Raw genomic sequence first — 23,247 nt, 5'->3', positions numbered from 1 at the left:
AAGATAATAATAATAATAAATAAATAAATAAAATAAAAGGAAAAAAGAAAAAATAATAATAATTTGTTATGATAATGCTAATAATAATAGTCTAGTACTAAATAGATACATGAAAGCGTTGATAATAGTGCTAAATATTAAAATACTAGAAAATAATATAAAAATCAAATAAAATATTATAATAGTATATCATTCAGACATTGCAAATAAATAGATGAATACTTAAATATATTACATTAGGTTGAATTAAAAGCAAGAAGAAAATATGACAACAAACAAAGCGCCACAAACAAAAAAAGGGAAAGAAAAACCTTAAAATACAATTCTAAAATAAACTATGCATTGCCTTAGAGGTCTTTAACCTTAATCCTACGCCTCTAGGAATCTCTATCCTCAATCATGTCCTCGGAGAGGTGCATATCTATCAAATCATGTATAATCATCTCCTCCTAGGTCAATTTGGGTCTACCTCTACCCCTATTCCCCTCTATAGTAATATTTTCTACCAATCTAACATGAGCCGTCATTTGTCTTCTCTTCACATGTCCAAACCATCTCAATCTCCCCTCCCTTATTTTATTTGGTATGCAAGTCACCCCTAATCTCTCCCGAACTGCGTCATTTCTGATTCGGTCCAACCTTGTTTCCCACACATCCACCTTAACATTCTCATCTCTGCTACCTCCAACTTTCGTGAATGTGTCTCCTGATAGACCAACAATCTGTTCCAGATAACATGGCTGGTCTAACTGCAACCCTGTAAAATCTTCCTTCTAGTTTAGCTGGAAATCTCTTGTCGCATGAAACTCCTGTAGCTGCTCACCATTTGCACCAACCTACCTGCACGCGGTGAGCCACATCACTGTCTATCTTCCCATCACTATGGACAAACGAACCTAGGTACTTAAACTTCGTTACCTGCGGCACCACCTGGCCCTCAATGGTGATATGCACCTCTTCATCGTCAGTTACCCCACCAAAGTCACATTGGAGATACTCGGTCTTTGCACGGCTAATCCTTAAACCTTTCATCTCTAAAGCATATCGCTATTCCTCTGGCCTCATGTTCAGATCTTGTTTTCTCTCACCCACTAACACAATATCGGTTGCAAACATCACGCAACAGACGAGGGAAATTACTAGTTTCATATGTATTTCACATAAATATTTGAAATTTCAAACGATTGACTCAATTATATAACAAAAGCTATTAACAAACAAACTATAGATATTAATTGACTTCACGAGAATTATATGTTGTGTTGTAAATGCCAAAAATTTGAAAATCACCTGATCGAGATAGAATATAGAATAGATAAATCAGATTTTGTTAGTGTCGTTATACGCCCACAACACTCAACATCACCTTCATTTCATTTCATTTCAATTCTTACCACAAGAAAGATGCTGTAAGTAGCCTAGGGTTCCAATTTCAAACCCTAGATCTCTTAATACTCACTCACTTCATTCCAATCCGATTCGATTCGACTCGATTCGGTTCCAGATCCGCCTTTTGCTTTACTTATATCATCAGCCGTTCCAATTCCATTGTAATCTCCGATTTTGATTCCCAATGTAAGTTCTAATGCTAACTTTGGTGGCTAATTTGAATATGCTTCTTTCGATTGCTGTGCATAGTATGTTATGTTAATTCGCACATTTTGCTGAATATATGTTGATTGATTGACTGATTCTATTGCATTGATGGATGATATGCTTATATAAAGTTTGATATTTTTCACTGGAAACTAGGTTTTTGAGATTCATAGTGATTTGGAAGTATGCATTATCAGTAATTTCAAAGCCAGATAGTATGTGTTTGGATCAAATACAAATTAAATTAAATTAACGTAGTGTAATTACTTTACTTAAATCACCTGTTGAACTTTGTTCCGGCATTCCCGATGTAAGTTCTAATCTGTATGTGCGATTTTGAGTTCAAGGCTAACTTTACATTTTCAGTTGTTAGCTAATCTGTTTATTTTATAGTATGTTAAATCACACATTTTTCTGTATATATGTTGATTTGTAGTCTATTTAATATGCTTTGATTGATTTTATTGATACCGGAAATTAGTTGTCAGTGTTCACTAGCAAATCCCCTGGTTCGCTATGATTTGGAAGTATGCATTGTCAGTAATTTTAAAGCCAGATAGTAAGTTATACGGGGAATGTGTGTCATAATTTGTAAGTGAATATGGATTCCAAGAATATTATTATGCTAGTCAGTGTTGTAGAACTGCGCTGGTCGGGTGGCGATTAATCGGATTTGGAATAATGTTGTTAAATTACACACACACACATACAAAGTTATTTAACTTTTTATATATAACTGGTGACTTATCGCGGTTTTTACAAAGCTGATATTAGTGCTGAAATAAATACAATTGCTTGTTGCTCTAGTTCTTAATAATAATCCTCAATTAAGAGCTTTTTTTTACATAGTTATTAACCACATTTTAATAAATACAATTGCTTGTTGCTCTAGTTCTTAACAGTAATTGTCAGTATGAGCCCCTTTTTTTGTTTTTGTTTTTGTTTTGTTTTGTTTTATTTTGTTTTTTTGGTCTTACATAGTTACTAACACACATTTCAAAGTTCATCTTGCTCTTTAGTTATACGATGTTAAGCATGAGTAACTTTTGCGCTTATCAATCTCAAGGGATTAAGCTGAAGAGGAAGGGGTGATTAAAATATATAATAATTTATGTTATTCTTTAAGCACATGAGAACTAAAAATTGGGTAATATGTTATATATCTACGTGAAACTTTTCTACTTACTAGTGTCATTGTTCTACTAATATGATCACTCAGAAAGAATTATAAGTTTAAAAAAGCCAGCTACTGCCCTATTAAACTTTTGAGCTGTATCATATCCATTTAATGACCATCATTCATCAAAGAACATTAAAAAGGTGATTGACTGATTTGCTTTGCATCAATCTCATTTCAGGGTTCATCCCACATCCTTTTGCCTACAAAGTAAAAATTGTATAGGTGTGTAACTCATGGTTGAAGGTTAGGGTATGTATGTAGTTTGTAAATTTACCGACCATTTTTCAAAGTGATAGCCAGTGAAGGGTATATAGCTGCTTGTACCATATAATCATCAAATAAAGGAAACCATTATATTAAATGGGTTCACGATATGGTACCCACGAGATCATTGAGCTGAAAGATGAACCCAACTTTACTGATTTCTCTAGAGACAAAAAGAAAAAGGCTCAAGGGTGCAATAGATATTTGGAAGACGACATCAACAAGCTGTTTGAGGGTATTAATATCAGAACTTCATTCAATGGTTCAAGCTTCTCTGATGAAACAGGTGGGCCTATGCCGAGAAAGAACCCATCAAAGAAACCAATGAGAATGAGTTTATCATCTTCTTCATCAGAAATCAGGTATTCTGAGCCTGTTTCTATAAAGCAAGCTTTAAGAGGATTATGCATTTCTCAAGCTTCAGAAATGGCTGCCATGAAACGTTCACAAATGCCATATAGTAACAGTGCTCAATCCACCCCTCAGTTAAATCTTGAAAAGTCAACCAAATATGTTGGACTTTCTAAGGAGCCATACAGTAGCAGTGCTCAATCCACCCCTCAGTTAAATCTTGAAAAGTCAACCAAAAATGTTGGACTTTCTAAGGAGCCATATTGTAGCAGTGCTCAATCCACCCCTCGGTTAAATCTTGAAAAGTCAACCAAAAATATTGGACTTTTGAAGGAGATTTTACTCGAACCAGAATCCTATAGTCGATCTTCAAATGTACTAGTTCAAGAAAAGAAAGTCATTTCAGTTCACCCTGAAGCTTCATTGGACTTGGTCAATTCCAAAGTAAACTCTAAGGTCAACTCTGAAGTCAACCAAATAAATAATCGTGACAAGAACAAGAATAATAATACATCAAGTAACTCAACACCAAAGTCACGTAAAGGAAAGTCAATAAGAACTTCACCACGCGCGGTCAAGATTGTAATTCGGACCAAAACCTTCGTGAAGAAAAAGTCAAAACAAGAGTTGACTTCTGTTACTCCTGCTTCTAAAGCATCTACTGCAGTGAATTTCCAATTGATTTGTCAAAAATGCAATTGTGCTATAAAAGATGCAAAAAACGAGCCGAATAAAGACGCTCAATCTCCTCATTCTACAAGTAGTACAGAACATGGTATGCAAAGAAAAGTCAACACTTTGACCAGCTATGGTAAAACCATCTCTTTGCTACACACTAAAGGCGAATTCACACAAAGTTCGAATATATGTGAATACAGTAGTAGTTCAAGTATTAGTGAAGAAAGAAACCTCAGTGGTTGTATTATCCTCAATAGACCACATATGTCAAAAGATAATAAATGGCAGGCGATTAATCGTGTGATGAAACAAAGCGGGTTTCTTGGATTGAGACATTTCAATCTTTTGAAAAAACTTGGTAGTGGAGATATAGGTACGGTTTATCTTGCTGAGTTAGCTGGTACAAATTACCCTTTTGCCATTAAAGTTATGGATAACGAGTTCTTGGAGCGAAGGCAAAAGATGCCCCGAGCCCATATGGAACGGGAGATTTTAAGCATTTTGGATCACCCGTTTCTGCCTACTTTGTATGCTCATTTTGTTTCTGAGAATTTGTCGTGTTTGGTTATGGAGTATTGTCCAGGTGGCGATCTACATGTCCTCAGGCAAAAACAGCCTGCCAGATATTTTCATGAGCATGCAGCACGGTAAGTTAAAATCAAACTTGTTCTGATCTCTCATCTTTCAGTTAAAAGCGAATTAACTGAACTGATCTAACCTAACCGATAACCGATGGGTCTTGTTGACTTTTTAAAAAACCAATTTTTTTGCAGGTCAGTTTTGGTTATTCGTATTTCCAAAACTGACAAACCAAACCGACCCACAATTTAATAAAATCAGGACCTGGCCAACGCCTTTGTATAACTTTTTTGAATGCTATGCAATATATACACAAATGTCAAATGGTAAAACTCATATTTTCAAGTTCAAATGTTGAGTACTTAAGACCTTGAAAAGATTCAAGCCCAAACTTTCAGGCCCACATACGTTGTTTTGGATCATTTTAATCAGGCCCAAACATTTCATGACCAGCTCTAGTTCATGGTTAACCAACCGATAACCGCACTGAATCAACATGTAAAATTGATTAACGATAACCACGGTTATCATTCTCTCGTTAATTGGTGGTTCGGATATAGTTGCTATTTGACCTCACTTCAACATGCCATGTGCTTCTACAATAGAAAGTTAATGCAACTTGGTTGCTAAAGCTGTTAAGAAAATATTATTTTATAAATGGATTGATTTGAGTTATATTTTATATGAAGCGGGCCGAATAAAAAAAATTAGCAAGAGAGCAGGTCAAACGGGTTGGAAGTTCATCCCAAATCTTTATTTCATGCATACAACATCCTAAGTCGTTTAATTCAAAGATTTGGATTAATATTATTGTAATAATCTTGTTTTCGTAACCATATAGTAACGCATTAGATATTTATAAAGTAGCAGCGCTGCAGCAGACAAAAATGTTTGGTTCAACCCATTTTAACATGACCAGTTATCACTAACATTGACCTTGCATCTGCATGCAGATTCTATGCAGCAGAAGTTCTTCTTGCACTTGAATACTTGCATATGCTTGGAATTGTATACCGAGACTTAAAGCCCGAAAACATATTAGTCCGAGAAGACGGTCACATCATGGTCACAGATTTTGACCTTTCACTTCGATGTTTGGTCAACCCAACTCTCGTCCAATCCCCTTCATCAGGCCTGGTTGAGCCACCTAGGATATCAGGTCCATGCGCCGGGTCCAGCTGCATCGACCCGTTTTGCATCAAACCCACCTGTCAACAAGTCTCATGCTTCCAGTCGAAACGAAAACCAAAACCAGACTTAGCAGTATTAACCCGCTCGTTACCACAGCTGGTGGCTGAGCCGACCGAAGCCCGGTCCAACTCATTCGTTGGGACCCACGAGTATTTAGCTCCTGAGATAATAAAAGGCGAGGGTCACGGGAGTGCAGTTGACTGGTGGACTTTTGGTATATTTCTTTACGAGCTTTTATACGGGAGAACACCGTTTAAAGGCCCAGGAAACGATGAGACGTTAGCCAATGTAATATTGGATAGTCTTAAGTTTCCTGAAACACCCCTGGTTGGTTTTCAGGCTCGGGATTTGATCAAAGGGTTGCTAGTGAAAGAGCCCGAAAACCGATTGGGGTCACAAAGAGGGGCGGCCGAAATAAAAACGCACCCATTTTTTGATGGGTTGAATTGGGCTTTGATTAGATGTGCATGTCCGCCTGAGCTGCCCGAACCATATGATGTCACGGTTTCTAAAGCCGCTTCTTTAGAGGGAGCTAGAAAGTATTTGGATTACAATGGATCTTCTGATGGGCATCTCGAGTTCGAGTTGTTTTAGCAAAAGTGAGCTTAAAATTGTACAAGTTATTTAATATGTGCAGCTGTATAAGTTATTGCTTAGATTAAATGAAATTTCGGTATATTTGCAAGATTTAATATTGACCCAAGTAGATGGTATCATAAGCCGGTAAAACCATCTAAATATAATAATAGTATAATATTAATTTTTAAAAACTTTGCTTGACTTAATATGCCACGTTAAATAAGTCAATGATGTGAATATTACAAGATATAAAAGCCTGGGTGGTGGCCTGGTGCTGCCATTACTAGTAGACGTGCACAAAATAACCGGTTCCGGAACCGAACCGGTGGAACCGACCCGGAACCGGTTCTAACCCATACCCGGAACCGGTTCCTGACCGGGTATAGGATTTCTCCTCGGAGCCGGTTCCGGAACCGGTGGAAAAAACCCGGAGGAACCGGTCAAAAACCCGAAAAAAACCCGGAGGAACCGGTCAAAACCCGACCCGGAACTGGTCAAAACCCGGTCAAATACCCGACTATACCCGGAACCGGTTCCGGAACCGAACCTGGTTTGACTTTTGTTGACCATACCCGGAACCGGTTCCTACCCGGTTCCGGGTTTTTTAAATACCCGATTTGTGCACGTCTAATTACTAGTATGCATTGACAATTACAATTTCCAACTCGATTTAATGGTCATAAATAACGAAATTAATTAGATTGGTACTTGCCCTTAAATATCTGAAGGAAAAAATTCTAGAAATGGCTATTTCAAAAATAGATTTTATTTACAGAAACTTAATAATTTTAAAAATGAAACTTAATAATTTTAAAAATGTCTCTCTCTAACTCATTTTAGATCATGCGTTAGGAAATCTAGCATGTTTTTGACGACATGATAGCATAGCACGTCGTCAAAGACGTGTTAGATTTCCTAATACATGGTTAAAGATGAGTTAGGCCTCCAAACACGTAGTCAAAGATATGTTAGCATCAAACGCATAGTCAAAGATATGTTAGCTTTTTGTTTGTTTTTTTTAATGTATATATATATATATGTGTGTGTGTGTGTGTGTGTGTGTGTGAACCCTCGGGTGGACAAAAGTGAAATTGCACTAATTTTGACGTTATTTTACTAATCTAGTGAAAATAACGTTAAAAGTGGCGGAAGGTTAATCAGTCATCATGTGGTGGCGTTGATAGCCGAAAGACAAAGGTACACGCACCAATCGGTCGGTGTCCCGGTGGTCGAGTGTTATGTGCCCTGTGTCTAAGGCTTGATGCAAAATTACTATCGAGCCGGGGGTCTCACCGGAAGCAGCCTCTCTATTCCTACGGGGTAGAGGTAAGAATGTCTACATCTTACCCTCCTTATACCCTACCATAGCTTTGCTATTAGTGGGATTTACTGAGTACGATGATAATAATGATATATTTTTATAACTAGTTTTTCTTATATTGGTTTTTCTTTTATAACTTTTAATATATAAAGTTTTATATTATTTCAAATATACCGACGATACATGCTTACTTTTATCTTTGGACTGACATAAACACACTCAAACTCGAGCCGTGTCAAATCAAATGTTCAATAAAATTTGACCCTTCTCGGTTTTAAATTAAATTTATGTCAACATGTAGATAAAGGTAAACATTTCTCGTCGGTATATTCGAAATAATATAAAATTTTATATATTAAAAGTTATAAAAGAAAAACAAATATAAGTAAAACTAGTAATATAATATTAAAAAAACAAACAAAAGGCTAACATATATTTGACTATGTGTTTGATGCTAACACGTCGTTAACTACGTATTTGGATGCCTAACTCATCTTTGACCATGTGTTAAGAAATCTAACACGTCTTTGACGACATGTTATAACATGTCGTCAAAGACGTGTTAGATTTCTTAACACATGGTCAAAGATGAGTTAGAGGGGTCATTTTTGGAATTATTAAGTTTGAGAGACAAAAATAGAATCTATTTTCAAAATAGGGTCATTTTGAGAATTTTCCCATAAATAACTAAATGAGTTAGATTGATACTTATTCTACTTACACGCTTAAATTTTTAAACTGTGTGGCGAGGTCGACACGTCATGTGAATTTCTACCGTAATCAAATCAAAACGTTGATTACCTCATCTTTAATTTGACCGAGAATTCCCCCATGCGGTTCCATTGACTCACACCCAATCTTTCTGAAGCGGTTGAATTGTCCGTCACATTGGTTGGGTTAAAGAGTTCAAAACATTCAATCAGGTGTCCATAGATAAGTCATCGCCAGCTTGTCCCTAAATGCCTTTTTTCGACTAACTTAAATGGCTAAAGTTAGAATACAAAAGGAGACAAAATTGAGAAGTGTGAGAAGGATTTGTGACAAAAAAAACCTTTAAAGTTGAATTCAAAAAATTAGTAAAAAAATCATAACTCAAAATATAAATAAAAAACGAAAAAATTTTAAAAAACTAAAATGTTTCCCCCATCATTCCCGTTAAAAAAAAGACGAAAAGACACAATGCCGAGATTAAAGACACGATGACGAAAATGAACAAAAGACATAGTTAATAGATCGCTAAGTATAATACAATGACGAACAAAATATAACACAATATTGAGTAATATAACACAATATGAAAAAAACACAATGCCAAGGAAAAAAGACACAATAATGACGAAAATAAACATAAAACATAATGGTAAACAAAAGACACAATGATGTTTTTCACTCAATATTGTTTTTTTTTTTTGAAAACGAGAAAGACGGTGGAAACATTTTTGTGTTTTTACTTTTTTCGTTTTTTTATTAGATTTTGAGTTATGGCTTTTTTTATTATTATTTTTTTATTTTTTAAAGGTTTTTTTGTATGCCTACAAATCTTTCCCATCTTCTCATTTTTATTCCCATTTTATAATAACTTGGCCCAACTTAAATAACACGTGAGGCCGAAAGCTCATTAGGTTTGGTTTCTTTTTCAAATAATTTGATTTGATAGACCAATGAAGCAATAATTCAACCGACGTGATGTAGTTAGTATACTAGATGTACATGTATAGAGTTTCTTTCTTTCTTTCTTTCTTTCTTTTTAAATTTTGTTTATTTATTTTGGTTTGGAAAAGTTTTCACAGAAAATCTAGACAATCCGCTCGTTGAATAGTATTTATGTTGAAAAGTCGATACATAAAGTTGATACATATTTTGCCAATTGTCATCAAATCAAAATGCCGGGTCGTCCACGATAGAAAGTGTGTAAAAAAGTGGACTTTCCGTGGCGCCACTAGTGGTGTTAGAGGTGCACAAATCGGTTTTTTTAAAAAAACCGGTTCGGTTATTAACCGGACCGGTTTTTTTTGGCCCGGAAAAAAACCGGTTCGGTTAATAACCGGACCGGTTAATAACCGGTTTTTGTATCTCAAAACCCTAACCGGTCTAACCGGTTAGGACCGGTTTAGAAACCGGTTAGAACCGGTTAATAAACCGGTTTTTTTATTAACCGGTTTTTTAATAACCGGTTTTTTTTTTTTTAAATAACCATTATTTTTTCACAGTATAAACAAACCGGTAACTACAAGGCAAACCGGTAACTACAAGGCAAAACGGACTGACTCCATTCTTTGCTTTCGTTGTTAGGGTTCTTTGCTTGGAAGATTAAAAACACATAACTTTCATTTATAGCTTTTACATTAAAAATACAAACATTAAATCGTTATCACATATTCGTAACTCAAAAATACAAACATTAAAGAATGCTTAGACACGATTACATTAACAACTTGCTGTTTCTTACTCATTATTTGCCTCCATGTTTGCTGTTTCTTTAACTAATTTTCTTCGCTACCCGATCCCGAGCTATTCCTTAGGTAATCGTCGTACGCGGCTTCTTCATCGGTCATTGGTTGAGTGTGTCCTTGATTGACCTCGTCTTCATACAAGCCCGCCTCATACTCCATTTCCCCCTCGAGTGAGCGTTGATGTTGTGCCCTATCTAAAGAGTCCAAGTAATCCTTGTAGCAAATCGACATCTCTACAGCTGGTGGAGTGAGTCGAGTCCTCCTAATCGATATAACCCTGCCAGAAACAGAAAAAGCAGACTCCGAAGCTACCGTGGAAGCTTGGACCGTTAGTAAATCTTTGGCCATGGCGGCGAGGATCGGAAACTCATCCTCCTTACCTCTCCACCAAGCCAGCAAATCAAGACTTCTAAATTCATCCGGAGTCATGTGTTTCACAAAGTTGGTACCACCATACCTTCCAAGTTCACTGCTTGGGGTGTTTACCTTTTGACGTTTACCGGCGTCTTCCCAAATCATGTAGTACATCCCCATTTCAAGGTCGGTTTGGGATTGGGATTGGGCAACAGCTCTTAACGAGTCATGAATTTGGGAAGACGACCCGTATTTTGTAAGGTAAACATCATACATGTTTGACAAGGTGGTGTTGAAAGCATTCTTTAAAGTTTGGCTATAATAGGGGTTTTGATCGTCGTTTAACTCTAGCTCATCACAAATTTTTTCTATTAAAGCTTCAACACCACCAACATTGATGCAAGGGTTTAACGCAGCAGCACATGTCAAAACAGCGGGTAGTTCTTGAAAATATTTTCTAAATTTTTCTTTCATTTTTACACCCATATCAAAATAAGGTGCACCCCTACAATGAAGTTCACTCAACTTTGTGCACATGACAGCATTTTTTGGTAAAGCAATGGGGCTTGTTGGATAGTAAACCCCGGATAAACTAGTTGTGCAAGATTTAAAAATTTGAAGGACCTCCGTAACGATCTCAATCAATAACCAGTTTCTAGGATCGTACGGTGCACATTTACCCCTAGTTGACAAAATTTGATGAAACGCAATTAATGATTCTTTTTGTTGGATGGCTTTCTCAAACATATCACAAGTCGAGTTCCATCTTGTTGGACAATCCCAATTTGGCCCCAACCATTGACAATTAGCTTCTACACAAAATTTTTTGTATCTTGAAAATGTTTTATTGTTGCTAAAAACATCTCGTAACATTCTTTTAAAATTGTTTCTTTGCGTTTCGATCACGTTTAACCCATCTTGCACGGTCAAGTTGATAATATGTGCAATGCATCGGCTATGAAAAAACGCTCCATCACAAATAGGTTTATACTTTAATTTTAAATGGCCAACCGCGGCCGTATTGTTGGACGCGTTATCAAACGAAATTGAAAAGATTTTATGTTCAATCTTGTATTATCGAATGACTTTATCCAAGAGTTTAAAAATATTTCTACCCGTGTGCGGGTAATCAAACAATTGAAACGCAACGGTTCGTTTCATCATTTGCCACGACTCGGGGTCAACCCAATGAGCCGTCACACAAATGTATGAGTCGGGCGAACCGTTAGGTACCGACCACACATCCGTTGTTAAGTTTACACCAGTTTGTAAGTTTGAAAAGTATGAAATTAGTTCGGATTTAGCGTTTTTCCATGCTTTAAGACAATCTCTTCTAAGGGTCGAACGACTTACGTGTTGGTAGCGTAGTTGAACATACTTTTGCATCATCTCCGTGAATTGAGGGTTGTCGAAGTGGTTGAAAGGAAGTGTTTGTTGAATCACAAAGTTTGAAAACTTTTGACGTACCGCTTCAAGGTCGTACGTAAACACCGTTCCTTGATTCGTCATCTCCGGCTGCGAACTACTTCCCGATTCGTCCTTCAAGGCCTTGCAAAAGGGCCTTTGTACATGCGCTTTTAAAGTGGAGTTTGCATCTTTGCCATAAAACTTCAAACAATGTTTGCATCGAGCTTTTTGGCTACCGTTAGACATTTCGCATAGGTCGAAATGTTGCCAAACATCTTGGTTTCGTTTCGTGGGGATGACCCGAACGACCGTTTCTCCCGTGTTCGAGGCACCCATGTTGACGGATGAAGCAGCACTTTGGGAGGCCATGATAATCGACTACGAAATAAGAGCGTATGGAGTGGTAATGTGGTATAATTGAGCGTGAGATAACAAAATAATCGCGTATGAAATAAACGTTTAGAGCGTTTGGAGTTGTATAATCGAGTGTGATCTAACCAATACCCAACCTAAACTATATATAGATGTTTGTGGGGGTAAAATGGTAAAAAAAAAAAAAAAAAAACGGTCAAAAAAAAAACGGCTATATAGCCGTTATACAACGGAAAAAAACCGGTTTTTAACCGGTTAACCGGTTATGGAAAAACCGGTTAACCGGTTTTTCCACAAGGTCAAAAACCGGTTTATAAAAAACCGGTTAACCGGTTTTTTTATAACCGGTTATTAAAAAAAACCGGTTTTTTTAATAACCGGTTCGTTAACCGGTTTTGGCTCTAAAACGTGTAACCGATATACGAACCGGCGGTTTGTAAACCGGTCAAACCGGTTTTTAAAAAACCGGTTTTCGTAAAAACCGGTTTCCGGTTTAAACCGGCAAACCGTTTCCCGGACCGGTTTTTTTGACCATCTCTAAGTGGTGTTACCCCGCTGTCCACATCAGCATCCCCGTACACAGTGGGAGGACCATTCTCTACAAATATCAAATTTATTGTGTCCTCACAACATCTATGGCATACATTCTCTACATTCTCCCAATATTCTTCCTTTTCTTTCTTAAACTCATTATTCGCCCTTACCCTGTAAAAATCCCAATTAGATCCCGCCATGTGTTTATCACGGGCGGGTCTAGTGGCATTGGCCTAGCTATAGCTAGGAAAGCTGTGGCCGAAGGTGCTCGTGTCACTATCTTAGCACGTGACATTAACAAGCTCAAGGAAGCTAAGAACTCTATCCGACTCTCCACGGGCATAGATGTTAATATTGTGAGCGTAGATGTACGTGAATATGAAGCAGTTAAAGAAGCAGTTGAAAGTGCTGGTCCGATTGATGTCTTGGTGTGTAATCAAGGCGTGTTTATAGCTCAAGAGATTGTGGATCAGGATATAAAGAATATTAGGAGCATGATTGATATTAATTTGATTGGGACGGTCAATTTGCTTAAGGCTGCATTGCCAGGAATGAAGAATAGATGCGACAGGAAGCCAGTGTCTATCGCATTCATGTCATCTCAAGCCGGTCAGGTAATGCGTGTTATTGAGTAACGGTCTTTTTAAGATTGTTTAAGTCTAAGACTAAAAGGTGTGGATATCATTTCACTTCTCACTTTATAGTGTTATGACAACGCCACATCATATCTCACTCCACCATTTTTTCACAATATCATGGAAACGGTTACCGATTTACCACTTCCCTATCTTTTCAAATAAATAATAATATTGATATAAGTAAAATTAATTTAGTTTAACTTAAAAAAAATATTAAATTTTGTGTACAAACGTAAAATAAAAAAACATATTAAATTTCGAGTATCCATTGTTGTCGGGTAGTCAAAAAAACATAAATATATTTCGACAAACTTATCGGTCAAAGCATGTGCCAAGGTCGTTTACGAGACAAAAAAAATATATTTTTTTCAAAACAAATATGTTTTCGTTAAAATTTATACTGGTATGTTCATAAAAAAAATATTATACAAACCGATGTATTTAGTTTTTTTTTATGAAAATTAACAAAAACAAGTTATTAACTAAAACTATTTAACCTATTCAAATAATTATAAGAAGTTAAAAAAAATACAATTAAAATATTAAATTAAAACACACCATGTTAAAAAAGTACACTTTCTTTTCACGACTCCACCCCATCGGCATGCAACTTCCGATTTTCTCAAACACATCCTCAAATTCAAATTTTCTATCTTCTTTCTCTATATGGATTCAACAAATTAACACCCTATTTAAAAGAAGGGAAGATGTTGAAGTTGGGCAACAATTTCATTGGGAAAATCTCCACAAAAATTTTACCGATTTGTGAATTTGGACGGCCCCAACAACAGGGCGGCCACCCCACCAGTTTAGCGGCAAAACCATTAACCGTATAGCCTAATAAAGAAAGGCAAGCCTAGTTAGGTCAGAGCATTCTCGGCACGTCCTCCATCCATATCGCTATATTTACATTAAAAATCATTATATTTCTCTCTATTAAATAATATTTTTTTTATTATAGTTTTCTCTATACTATACTCAACTAATTCAATAAATATTAAAAAATAAATGGGGACAGTCAATGTTCCCCCAAATTTAAAAAAAATCACTACATTTCTTTCTTCACCCTATAATTTGCACTCACAACCACTCATAACTCCCACCCTTGGCCCGCTCTGAGAAAGCAAAAAAGAATTTAGCCTGAAGGTGAAATTTTTTTGGGTCTTAAGTAAAATGAGTATTTTGTTGGGTCTAAAGAATTTAATTTTGATATGGGTTTACTTGGTTATAATTTAGATTGCGTAAAAAACCTTTTGTATAAAAATAAGATTAAACGTGTCTCAAATGAGACTAAAACCCATAACCTTTTGGTTGAGAGTAATACCCCTTAGCCACTAGACCAAGCCAGTGGTTATGTAATTGAGTTTTAACACTAAATATGTATATTGTTTTAATAAAAATAAATATAATTTTTTTTTAAAAAAAAATCCGAGCCTAGCAGGTGTCGGGCCTGTACTTGTCGACCCCCCCTCCCCAAGGGTCGGCTCTGACCCACCCTATAATTTGGAAAACCCTTTCACACAAGTTTAAGAAAACTTTTGGGAATGTTCTAACAAGTTGAGACAAGTTTGAGTCAAAATTGATAAGATAAGTCGTGTTTGGTATATATAAGTAAATAAATTATTAAATCACACAACATATTTTGAATTATATAACTAATTTCTTTTACTATAATTTTTAGAAATGAATGTAATAACTCTTATTTAACCAACCTTACGAGCATCAAAACTTCCAACTCCTAATGTAGAAATATTCAATATCTGAATATTAATATAGGAACGAAAGTTATATTCTTGTGATATTTTACATATTAAAATCTTTTATAAAGCTAAAACAATAAAAAACCAATTTCTAATGCGTTTACAAATTTACATAGCATATAGCATATTAAGGGTGCGGAATTTTTAACAATGTGTATAACCACGTAAACTTGAATGAAATTTTCATCGACAAACTTGAATGAAATTTTCATCGACTTTAAATTTGCTCAAGAGGATTTTATTCTTGACTCACTTCCAACTTTAGGTGGGCATTTATGGTTATGCGGTTTATTCTGCTACTAAGTTTGGCCTGCGAGGTTTGGCAGAAGCCCTCCAACAAGAAGTTATTGATGACGACATTCATGTTTCACTTATATTTCCTCCAGAAACGGATACACCCGGTGTGGTAGAAGGTTAATCCTCTTCTAATTTCCAATGCCTTTTATTTTGCATTATTGAGATTATAGAGTAAAGATCACCTATGAGTGACAAACTGTTCAAATCGCGCACATGTCGAATCAGTTCATATCAAAATCGGTTGGGTCATCATGGTTTCACCCGCTATATTTGTTTTTATGGTTGTTGACCGAGAAGATGGTAATGTTGGATATTAGTACTTCATGTCATCATGGTTTCACTCGTTTATATATATATGAAATCAGTTTTAATATAAAACTTTATAGGTATTTTGGTTTTTATTAATCTTAGTTGTCGTCTTTTGGTCACTGCTGGTCCTAACTAACAAATTGGTTGCTGACGGTCATAACTTTTAACGTATTTGTTCCTAACGGTTTGCGACTAATAGAATCCTAACATTGTTAGTTTCAGGTCGTCGAAAATACGTTTTTGGCCGGAAAACTCAAATTCTTTCCCGAAAACTCAACATTTTCATCCCAAACATCTTGATAATTGTGTATCGGACCTTTAGGAACATTATTCTAGTAAAAACCCCAATTATTGAGGTCACCGGAAACCCTAGAACCATCGTCGAAATTGGCTGATGATGCTTAAGTGATGGTAGTTGGTTGGTAGTGAGTCAATTGGTGGTGGTTGCGGTGTTCAGGTGGTGTTTTCCGGAAACAAATTTGACTTTTCCGGCCAAAACGTTTTTCTGACGACCTGAAACTAACGGCATTAGGATTCTGTTAGTTGCGGACCATTAGAAACAAATACGTTAAAAGTTGGGACCTTCAGTAGCCAATTCATTAGTTTGGACCGGCAGTGACCAAAAGGCAATAGTTGGTATTAATAAAAACCAATATACCAACTTTATATTAAAAACTCAAACTTATACAAATTTATTTGTTTACATCTATAACGTTAGGTGTAGATATAACTAAAAATGGAAACGATCACCAATCCCGCCTGGTCTCTCGTTACCTACTTTCGTCGTTTCTGATAATGTTTATGCATTATGCAATGTTAAAAACTATGCCACGATTGACATCCACTTTAGTAGCAACCTCTGGTACAATGCAAGCTGATGAAGTTGCCAAGAAAACGTTGGATGGCATCAAATCTGGAAGTTTCTTGCAACTTGAACGGATTCTTCTTATCTTTAGTAACCACGGGTTTCTCACCACAAAGATCATACCTCATGGCATTTGCTGAGGTTGTTTTATGTGTCGTAGGACGCATTGGGGCATTGTGGGTTCAATGGACTTGGTACGGTATCATTGAAAAGGTGCATGCCCAAGATAAAGAGAAATGATAAGTGTTAAATGAATATGACTATGTCATATAGTAGAATTAAGAGTAAATATGGTTTGTCCTTGTGGTTTAGTAAAAATAAGCATGTTGGACCAAATCCACCATAACGAATAATGTATCTCACTTGAACGAATTTGATACACATTTTGCACCCTCTCATCTATAGTTGCTTGAGTTTGTTGTTGTACACTCCCCGGTATATAATGTTGACATATTGCTTTCTCATCGTCTTCTGTAATCATGTTATGCAATATGATACACGTATATATAGCATCTCTCATTTTTTCCGATGTCCAGACACGGATTTTTTACGTAATGCCAACGTTGACGAAGAACCCCAAAACACCTCTTGATATCCTTTCGTGAAGACTCATGTACTTTCTTAAGATAGTCTCTCGATATCCTTAAGCCGACCCAAAATATTCAAATAATATATTAATTTTTATCAGTTTTCAATTTGTTTAGAGCATCATTGGCTTAATATATCACATTAAATGAGTGAATGATGTGAATATTACATGATATGAAACCTTGAGTGGTTGCCTAATGCTTTCATTACTAATTACTAGTATGCATTGACAATTACAATTTCAAACTTGATTTAATGGTTATCAAAAATGAAATGAATTAGATTGATACTTGTTCTACTTACATGCTTAGGTCTTCAAATGTGTGGACTTGTCAAGTGAATTTCTATTCGTTCGTTGTGTGAATTTCTACCGCAATCAAAGAATTCATCAAACAAAGTAATAACTTCACCATCAATTTGACCGAGAATTCCCCTATGCGGTTCACTGACTCACACCCAATCATCTCTGGTTCGGTTGAACTGAATCTGTCCACCAAGTTGGTTAGGTTGTTCAGAACATTCAATTGGGCTAGGTTGTTTCTTTTGCTAATTTAATTCCTTCGTAATAGATAAGTCGTCGCCAGTCCTGAGTTGGTGGCCCAATGTATTGGAAAATAAAAAAAACATATATATGGCCAACTATTCATCATTTCCTATTTTATGATGATTCTTTGGCAACCTTACATATTGCATAGTGACCGTTGAAGACCAATCAAAAATAATTCTAGCTACAAACCATGTTTGTATTTCCTTTCTTAGTTCCTCACTTCCTTGTATTCTATATCTATCTTATTTCCTTTTCTCTCTGTAAGTTAACTTTGAAAGAAATATTACTTTTTCAACAATTCAATTTACAATACAATGACACAGACATGAGACATCCAAAGGTCTTTGATTCAAGTGTCAGGAATTAAAACAAATTGTGTTAAAAAAAAAGAAGATAAGTTGCCGCTAACTTAAATGCGACTACCTATAACACTATATCTTCAACTTGTCCATAGTTGTCTTCTTCAACTAACTTAAATAACGCATGTGGTCATTCATTAGGTTCGGTTTGTGTTACGCCGAAATTTATAAAAATGACTTTCATGCTATTGTTGCTGTCTTACCGGTTACATATAAAGCAGTGGTCCACTATGAACAAATGAAGAAACCTAACACAATACTATTTATTGTAATTAGTATACATAGATGTGCATGTATAGAGTTTTTTTTATATATTTTTTCATGGTTTCTAGTCAATTTTAGGAACCTGTTTTGATCCTAGCTAATCTGCTAGTTGAACCAACGGATGTGAATAGTGTTTATGTTGAAAAGCCAATACATGTTTGCTAACTCATGATCATGCAATTATGAGAAACGTATCACATCTGCTAGCGAGTCCTCATAAACACTATTCACGAACTAGCGGGGATGACGTATAATTAAAATAAGTTTCAAAAACTGACTAGAAACCATGTAAGCCTTTTCAAATCAACTATAGATAAAAAATTTGCTACATTATACAAGGTACGTCTAGCCAATTAAACAACACGTCGAACTTCATATAATTGATTTGCTATTATAATGGTGCTGATGCAGTCATGCACAATTGCACAGGGGCGGACCCACATGGTATGTATCGGGGTCTCGGGACACCAACGTTTTTTAAAGATTTATTAGAAGCGGTTTATTAATTTTTTGAAAGACCCTATAAAAATTAAAACTTGGAAACCATACTAATAGTGTTGAAGTGTTCCAGTGGAAACTCCCCTTCACTTCCTTTGAAATCACCTGGGTTTGACCCTTGTCCGGCTTCATTTTTTTGTTGTTTTTTTAAATCATATTCGTTGACTTTTGTCCAATTGTTATTTAGATGGTCACTAAGTTTTGTTAAAAACTTAAATTTTAAGGCTGTTTATCAAGAGATTATTGAAAAGAAAGTTTTGAGCCATTATCTTCTTCAAGTAATACTAGTAAGAAAATTGTTTTGAAAAACCTTTCATTGGATCTCTCTGAACGAAAACCAATTTTATCGATCTTATCATGTTAACCAAAGAGGTGAAATTATATGAATAATGCTTGCATTTGTTAGATGAAAAGAGAGCTTGTTGCATTCATTTTCAAAATATGAAAAGTCGTAGGGAACAACTTAAGAATTTGTAATGTGTTTTTTTTTTCTCGTAGTTGTTTCGAATGGCATCATATTTTGTGTGTTTTATGATATTGTTTTTTATTATGTTTTTAGCCTCGACCCGACCCGACCCGAAAACAATCGGCCCGAAAATTTTGAGCATCGACAAAATAGGACCCTGTTGTCCAAAAATCCTGAGTCCGCCACTGCAATTGCACATGCGTATAACTCACTACAGCAATGCATCAAACCAATTAAAACTGTGTGCTAAGCATTTTAAGATTGATGCAGCATATAAGTTGCGTTTGTTAATTCAATAGCTTAATTCTTAGATTTAATACTAATAAGATAAACACATAACTTAAAAAACAACTCAGTACAATTTTTCTCGGAAAAAAACACTTATTATATAAACTTGAAAAATAATAGTCTTTTTCGGACCAACTAAGTCATACACGTTCTAAACTTCTAAATATACACTTTTGTGCGCCATGAGACTAGAACATTAAGAAAGAACGTAAAAGGACAAACTTAGCTACTTAGAATCTTCATAGTACTAGAGGATACATATGCGACATACTAATAATACTATTCAATATATTAAAAGATTATCTATGATTTGTATTTGATTTATCATTATTTAGTTTTCATACTAGTTTGTATACGATTGTATTTCCTACCCGATATAATGGGTTAGATTGTTAATAATATTCAAGGGAACTCAAATAATTTCATAGCCCCTGGTAGAGGTGTAAAAAAATCGGTTTAGGACCGGTTCTATGCAAATTGAACCGGTTTGATAGTAAAACCGGTTTCCAAATCGACCCAAACCATCGGTTTGGAGACCGATCCCCCTTCTGATCTACCAAACCGGTTTTAAAACGAACCGGTTCAGTTAAAACCGGTTCTAAACCGAACCGGTTTGGATCAAACCGGTTTTGATCAGGCTTTGACCAAACCGGTTCGGTTTGAAAAAAAAACCGGTTTTGTACACCTCTAGCCCCCAGTCCCCCACCGGCCACCGAGTCCGTATATCGGTATATCCTACACAACCATTTAATGTAAATAAATGGCCGTTCAACCCACCAACAGTGGAGACAAGCTTCTAGCCAACAGTGGGCCTCGCAAAATGGGCCAAACAATCTATGGGGACAAAATCATCCAGTAGCTTTGGGCACAGTCCTCATCCAAATCCATCAGGCCCATCACCAAACACCACAACTATGGTGCTGGACCAGCATTCCAGCCCAATGCACCTGCTCAAGGCCTAGTCAATGGCCCCGATTTTGACTTGCCGGTTTTACGGATTCGAATGCTAACGAGCTCGCTAACGCCATGGGTCAAATTAATATGAATGCATTGGGGTCTAACCACTTCAATCCAATGGATCCCACATGGTACATGGACTCAGATGCTTCATCTCACCTCACCCGACCCAAGTAAAATCTCATTCCCGTTGTCTAATTCATCAGTAAATTCTATTTTTGTCAAGAATGGTAATCACGTTTCAATTTTTGGATCCAACAAGGCCCTTTACAACACCCAAAACCAAACATATAAATTTAATAACATTCTTTACACACCTTCGATTATCAAAAATCTTCTTTCCATTCTTAAATTTAATATTGATAATTGGACCTCTACAGAATTTGACCCTTTCGGTTTTATTGTGAAGGATTTAAAGGCTGGAGTCGTGCTTTCCCGCCACGATAGTATGGCGGAACTCTATCCGTTCATTGCCCTAGTCTTTCCGTCCGCCTTCGTCACACCACCGCCAACCAATGGCACAATCGTCTCAGTCACCCAGGTGATCCTATCTTACATTTACTACGCCTCGTTTATTTATTTCTGAGTAAAGTGTCATTTTCGTCCTTGTGGTTTGACAAATAATGCGAATTTAGTCCAAAAAATTTATCTTTTGCATATGGACCATCCACGCTTCTCAATTTCTTGCCAATTACATCCAAATCACTAACCCCGTTAAATTGAATCGTTAAGTCATGGGTAGACATGCCTTTTCACTATTTCTTTATTATATGAGTAAAGTGCCAAATTCGTCTCTGAGTTTTGGTCACATTTGCGAATTTCGTCTAAAAATTTTTTTTTTCCAGTAATTAAACCCTTGATTTTTCCCAATCGTTGCCAATTTTGTCAAAATTGTTGACTCGGTCTAAATTCAACATTAACGCAGGGGTGTTACTGTCATTTTACATGTCTGTTTACATTATTATTATTATTATTATTATTATTATGCATGTGTTTGTTTGAAGACATATATAACATCTCATGATTCCTATGTTTGAATCCAATATAGTATCCGTTTGTTCATTCTTCTTTATTTTTAGTCATATAAAGGGTTTAGCTTAGTATAATAATAATAATAATGTAAACAAACATGTAAAAGGACAGTAACACCCCTGAGTTAACGTTGAATTTAGACCGAGTTAACAATTTTGACAAAATTGGCAACAATTGGGAAAAATCAAGGGTCTAATTACTGGAAAAAAATTCTGGACAAAATTCGCAAATATGACCAAACCTCATGGACGATTTGGCATTTTACTCATAATAAAGAAAGAGTGAAAAAACATGTCTAACCCCGACTTAACGATTCAATTTAACATAGTTAGTGATTTGGATGTAATTGGCAAGAATTGGGAAACGTGGATGGTCCATATGCAAAAAATAAACTTTTTGGACTAAATTCGCATTATTTGCTAAACCACAAGGACGAAAACGACACGTTACTCTTTATTTCTTGTAATAAACAGTAAAATTTATCTTTGTGTCATTCTTGTAAAATATCAAAAAATAAAGGTTTACCTTTTTTATGAATCAAGCTCAATTATGTTTGCTTAATTTGACATCATACACTGTGATTTGTGGACCTCCCGAACACAAGTAAGGCGGGTTAAAAATATTATATGGTCTTAATTGACAATTTTTCATAATTCGTTTAGATTTATTCATTAAAATTTAAATCAGAAACGTTTATCAACTTCGCAAATTCACCAACTTATCCAATCTCAGTTTAATACTAAGATAAAAACCTTCTAATTTGATCTTGGCAGAGAATTTGACAAGGAATTCTAACAATTCGCCAACATCCATGGCCTTGCTTCGCTTCTCGTGCCCCCCAAACGTCCCAACAAAACGGTCGTGTTGAATATATGATTCGGCGTTTACGACATTGTTCGAACCTTACTTAACAATGCCCACTTACCACCTATTTTTTTGGGCCGAATCCCTAAATACGACCATATACCTTCACAACATCCTACCTACTAAGCGCCTTAGCCATTCCACACCATACTTTGCCTTATACCTTTGCTGCCACCCTACCTATGGCCATCTTTGGGTTTTCAGGTGAGTCTGTTACCCAAATACATCATCTAGTAGCCCGCATAAATTCCATCCTCGCTCTGTCAAATGTGTATTTCTTGGATTCCCCGTAGACCACCATGGATATGGATGCTTTGACCCCGCTACTGGGAAAACTATTATCTCTAGACTTGTTGTCCTCGTCGAACAATCTTTTCTGTTCTTTCAACCCCTTAAATTCGATGGCTATAATTTCCTAGATGATCTATCACCCCACGACACCATACCTCACATGTCATTTCCCTCCCCTTCTTCATTAGGCCTAACCACACTTCTTGGCCCAATACCAAAACACCGCTTACTACCTCATACACCACATCACCATTGCCCATGCCCACGAGCTTAGTTTGGCATCACCAAACCATTACATCTCTAAATCTACATACCACCACTATTTCGCTGATCATCTCTCATTTACTAAAAAGCTATCAAATTGT

General features: G+C 36.1%; 2 protein-coding genes and 1 pseudogene across 3 annotated transcripts; 2 read left to right on the top strand and 1 right to left on the bottom strand.

The window, feature by feature from the left end:
- Positions 1-449: 449 nt before the first annotated feature.
- On the bottom strand, positions 450-1,032 carry LOC143619496 (uncharacterized). The gene is made up of 2 exons (XM_077091413.1): positions 841-1,032; positions 450-722 (listed from the first exon to the last, which is right to left on the bottom strand). Exons 1-2 carry the CDS (start codon positions 1,030-1,032, stop codon positions 450-452), a joined length of 465 nt encoding a protein of 154 aa, XP_076947528.1.
- Positions 1,033-3,014: 1,982 nt separating this feature from the next.
- LOC143619651 (serine/threonine-protein kinase D6PK-like) lies at positions 3,015-6,521 on the top strand. Its single transcript, XM_077091533.1, has 2 exons — positions 3,015-4,716; positions 5,602-6,521. Exons 1-2 carry the CDS (start codon positions 3,137-3,139, stop codon positions 6,431-6,433), a joined length of 2,412 nt encoding a protein of 803 aa, XP_076947648.1. The 5' UTR covers positions 3,015-3,136; the 3' UTR covers positions 6,434-6,521.
- Positions 6,522-12,954: 6,433 nt separating this feature from the next.
- Positions 12,955-16,968, top strand: LOC143619562 (3-dehydrosphinganine reductase TSC10A-like; annotated as a pseudogene). The gene is made up of 3 exons (XR_013151203.1): positions 12,955-13,473; positions 15,523-15,664; positions 16,672-16,968. The product of XR_013151203.1 is annotated as a 3-dehydrosphinganine reductase TSC10A-like (transcript).
- The last annotated feature ends 6,279 nt before the right edge of the window (positions 16,969-23,247 follow it).

This window comes from Bidens hawaiensis, unplaced genomic scaffold (genome assembly GCF_021521415.1).
Source record: "Bidens hawaiensis isolate Kalapana, Puna unplaced genomic scaffold, B.hawaiensis_p1.1 tig00002477_1, whole genome shotgun sequence".
Classification (NCBI taxonomy): Eukaryota; Viridiplantae; Streptophyta; class Magnoliopsida; order Asterales; family Asteraceae; genus Bidens; species Bidens hawaiensis.
Note: the sequence above shows the minus strand (reverse complement) of the source record. Positions and strands in the feature narration are given on the sequence as shown.

Coding starts and splice junctions, on each gene's coding strand:
- LOC143619496 (XM_077091413.1), bottom strand. CDS start 1,032: ATGAAAGGTTTAAGGATTAGCCGTGCAAAGACCGAGTATCTCCAATGT. Junction 723..840: donor ATGTGGCTCACCGCGTGCAG/GTAGGTTGGTGC, acceptor TATCTGGAACAG/ATTGTTGGTCTATCAGGAGA.
- LOC143619651 (XM_077091533.1), top strand. CDS start 3,137: ATGGGTTCACGATATGGTACCCACGAGATCATTGAGCTGAAAGATGAA. Junction 4,717..5,601: donor TTTCATGAGCATGCAGCACG/GTAAGTTAAAAT, acceptor ATCTGCATGCAG/ATTCTATGCAGCAGAAGTTC.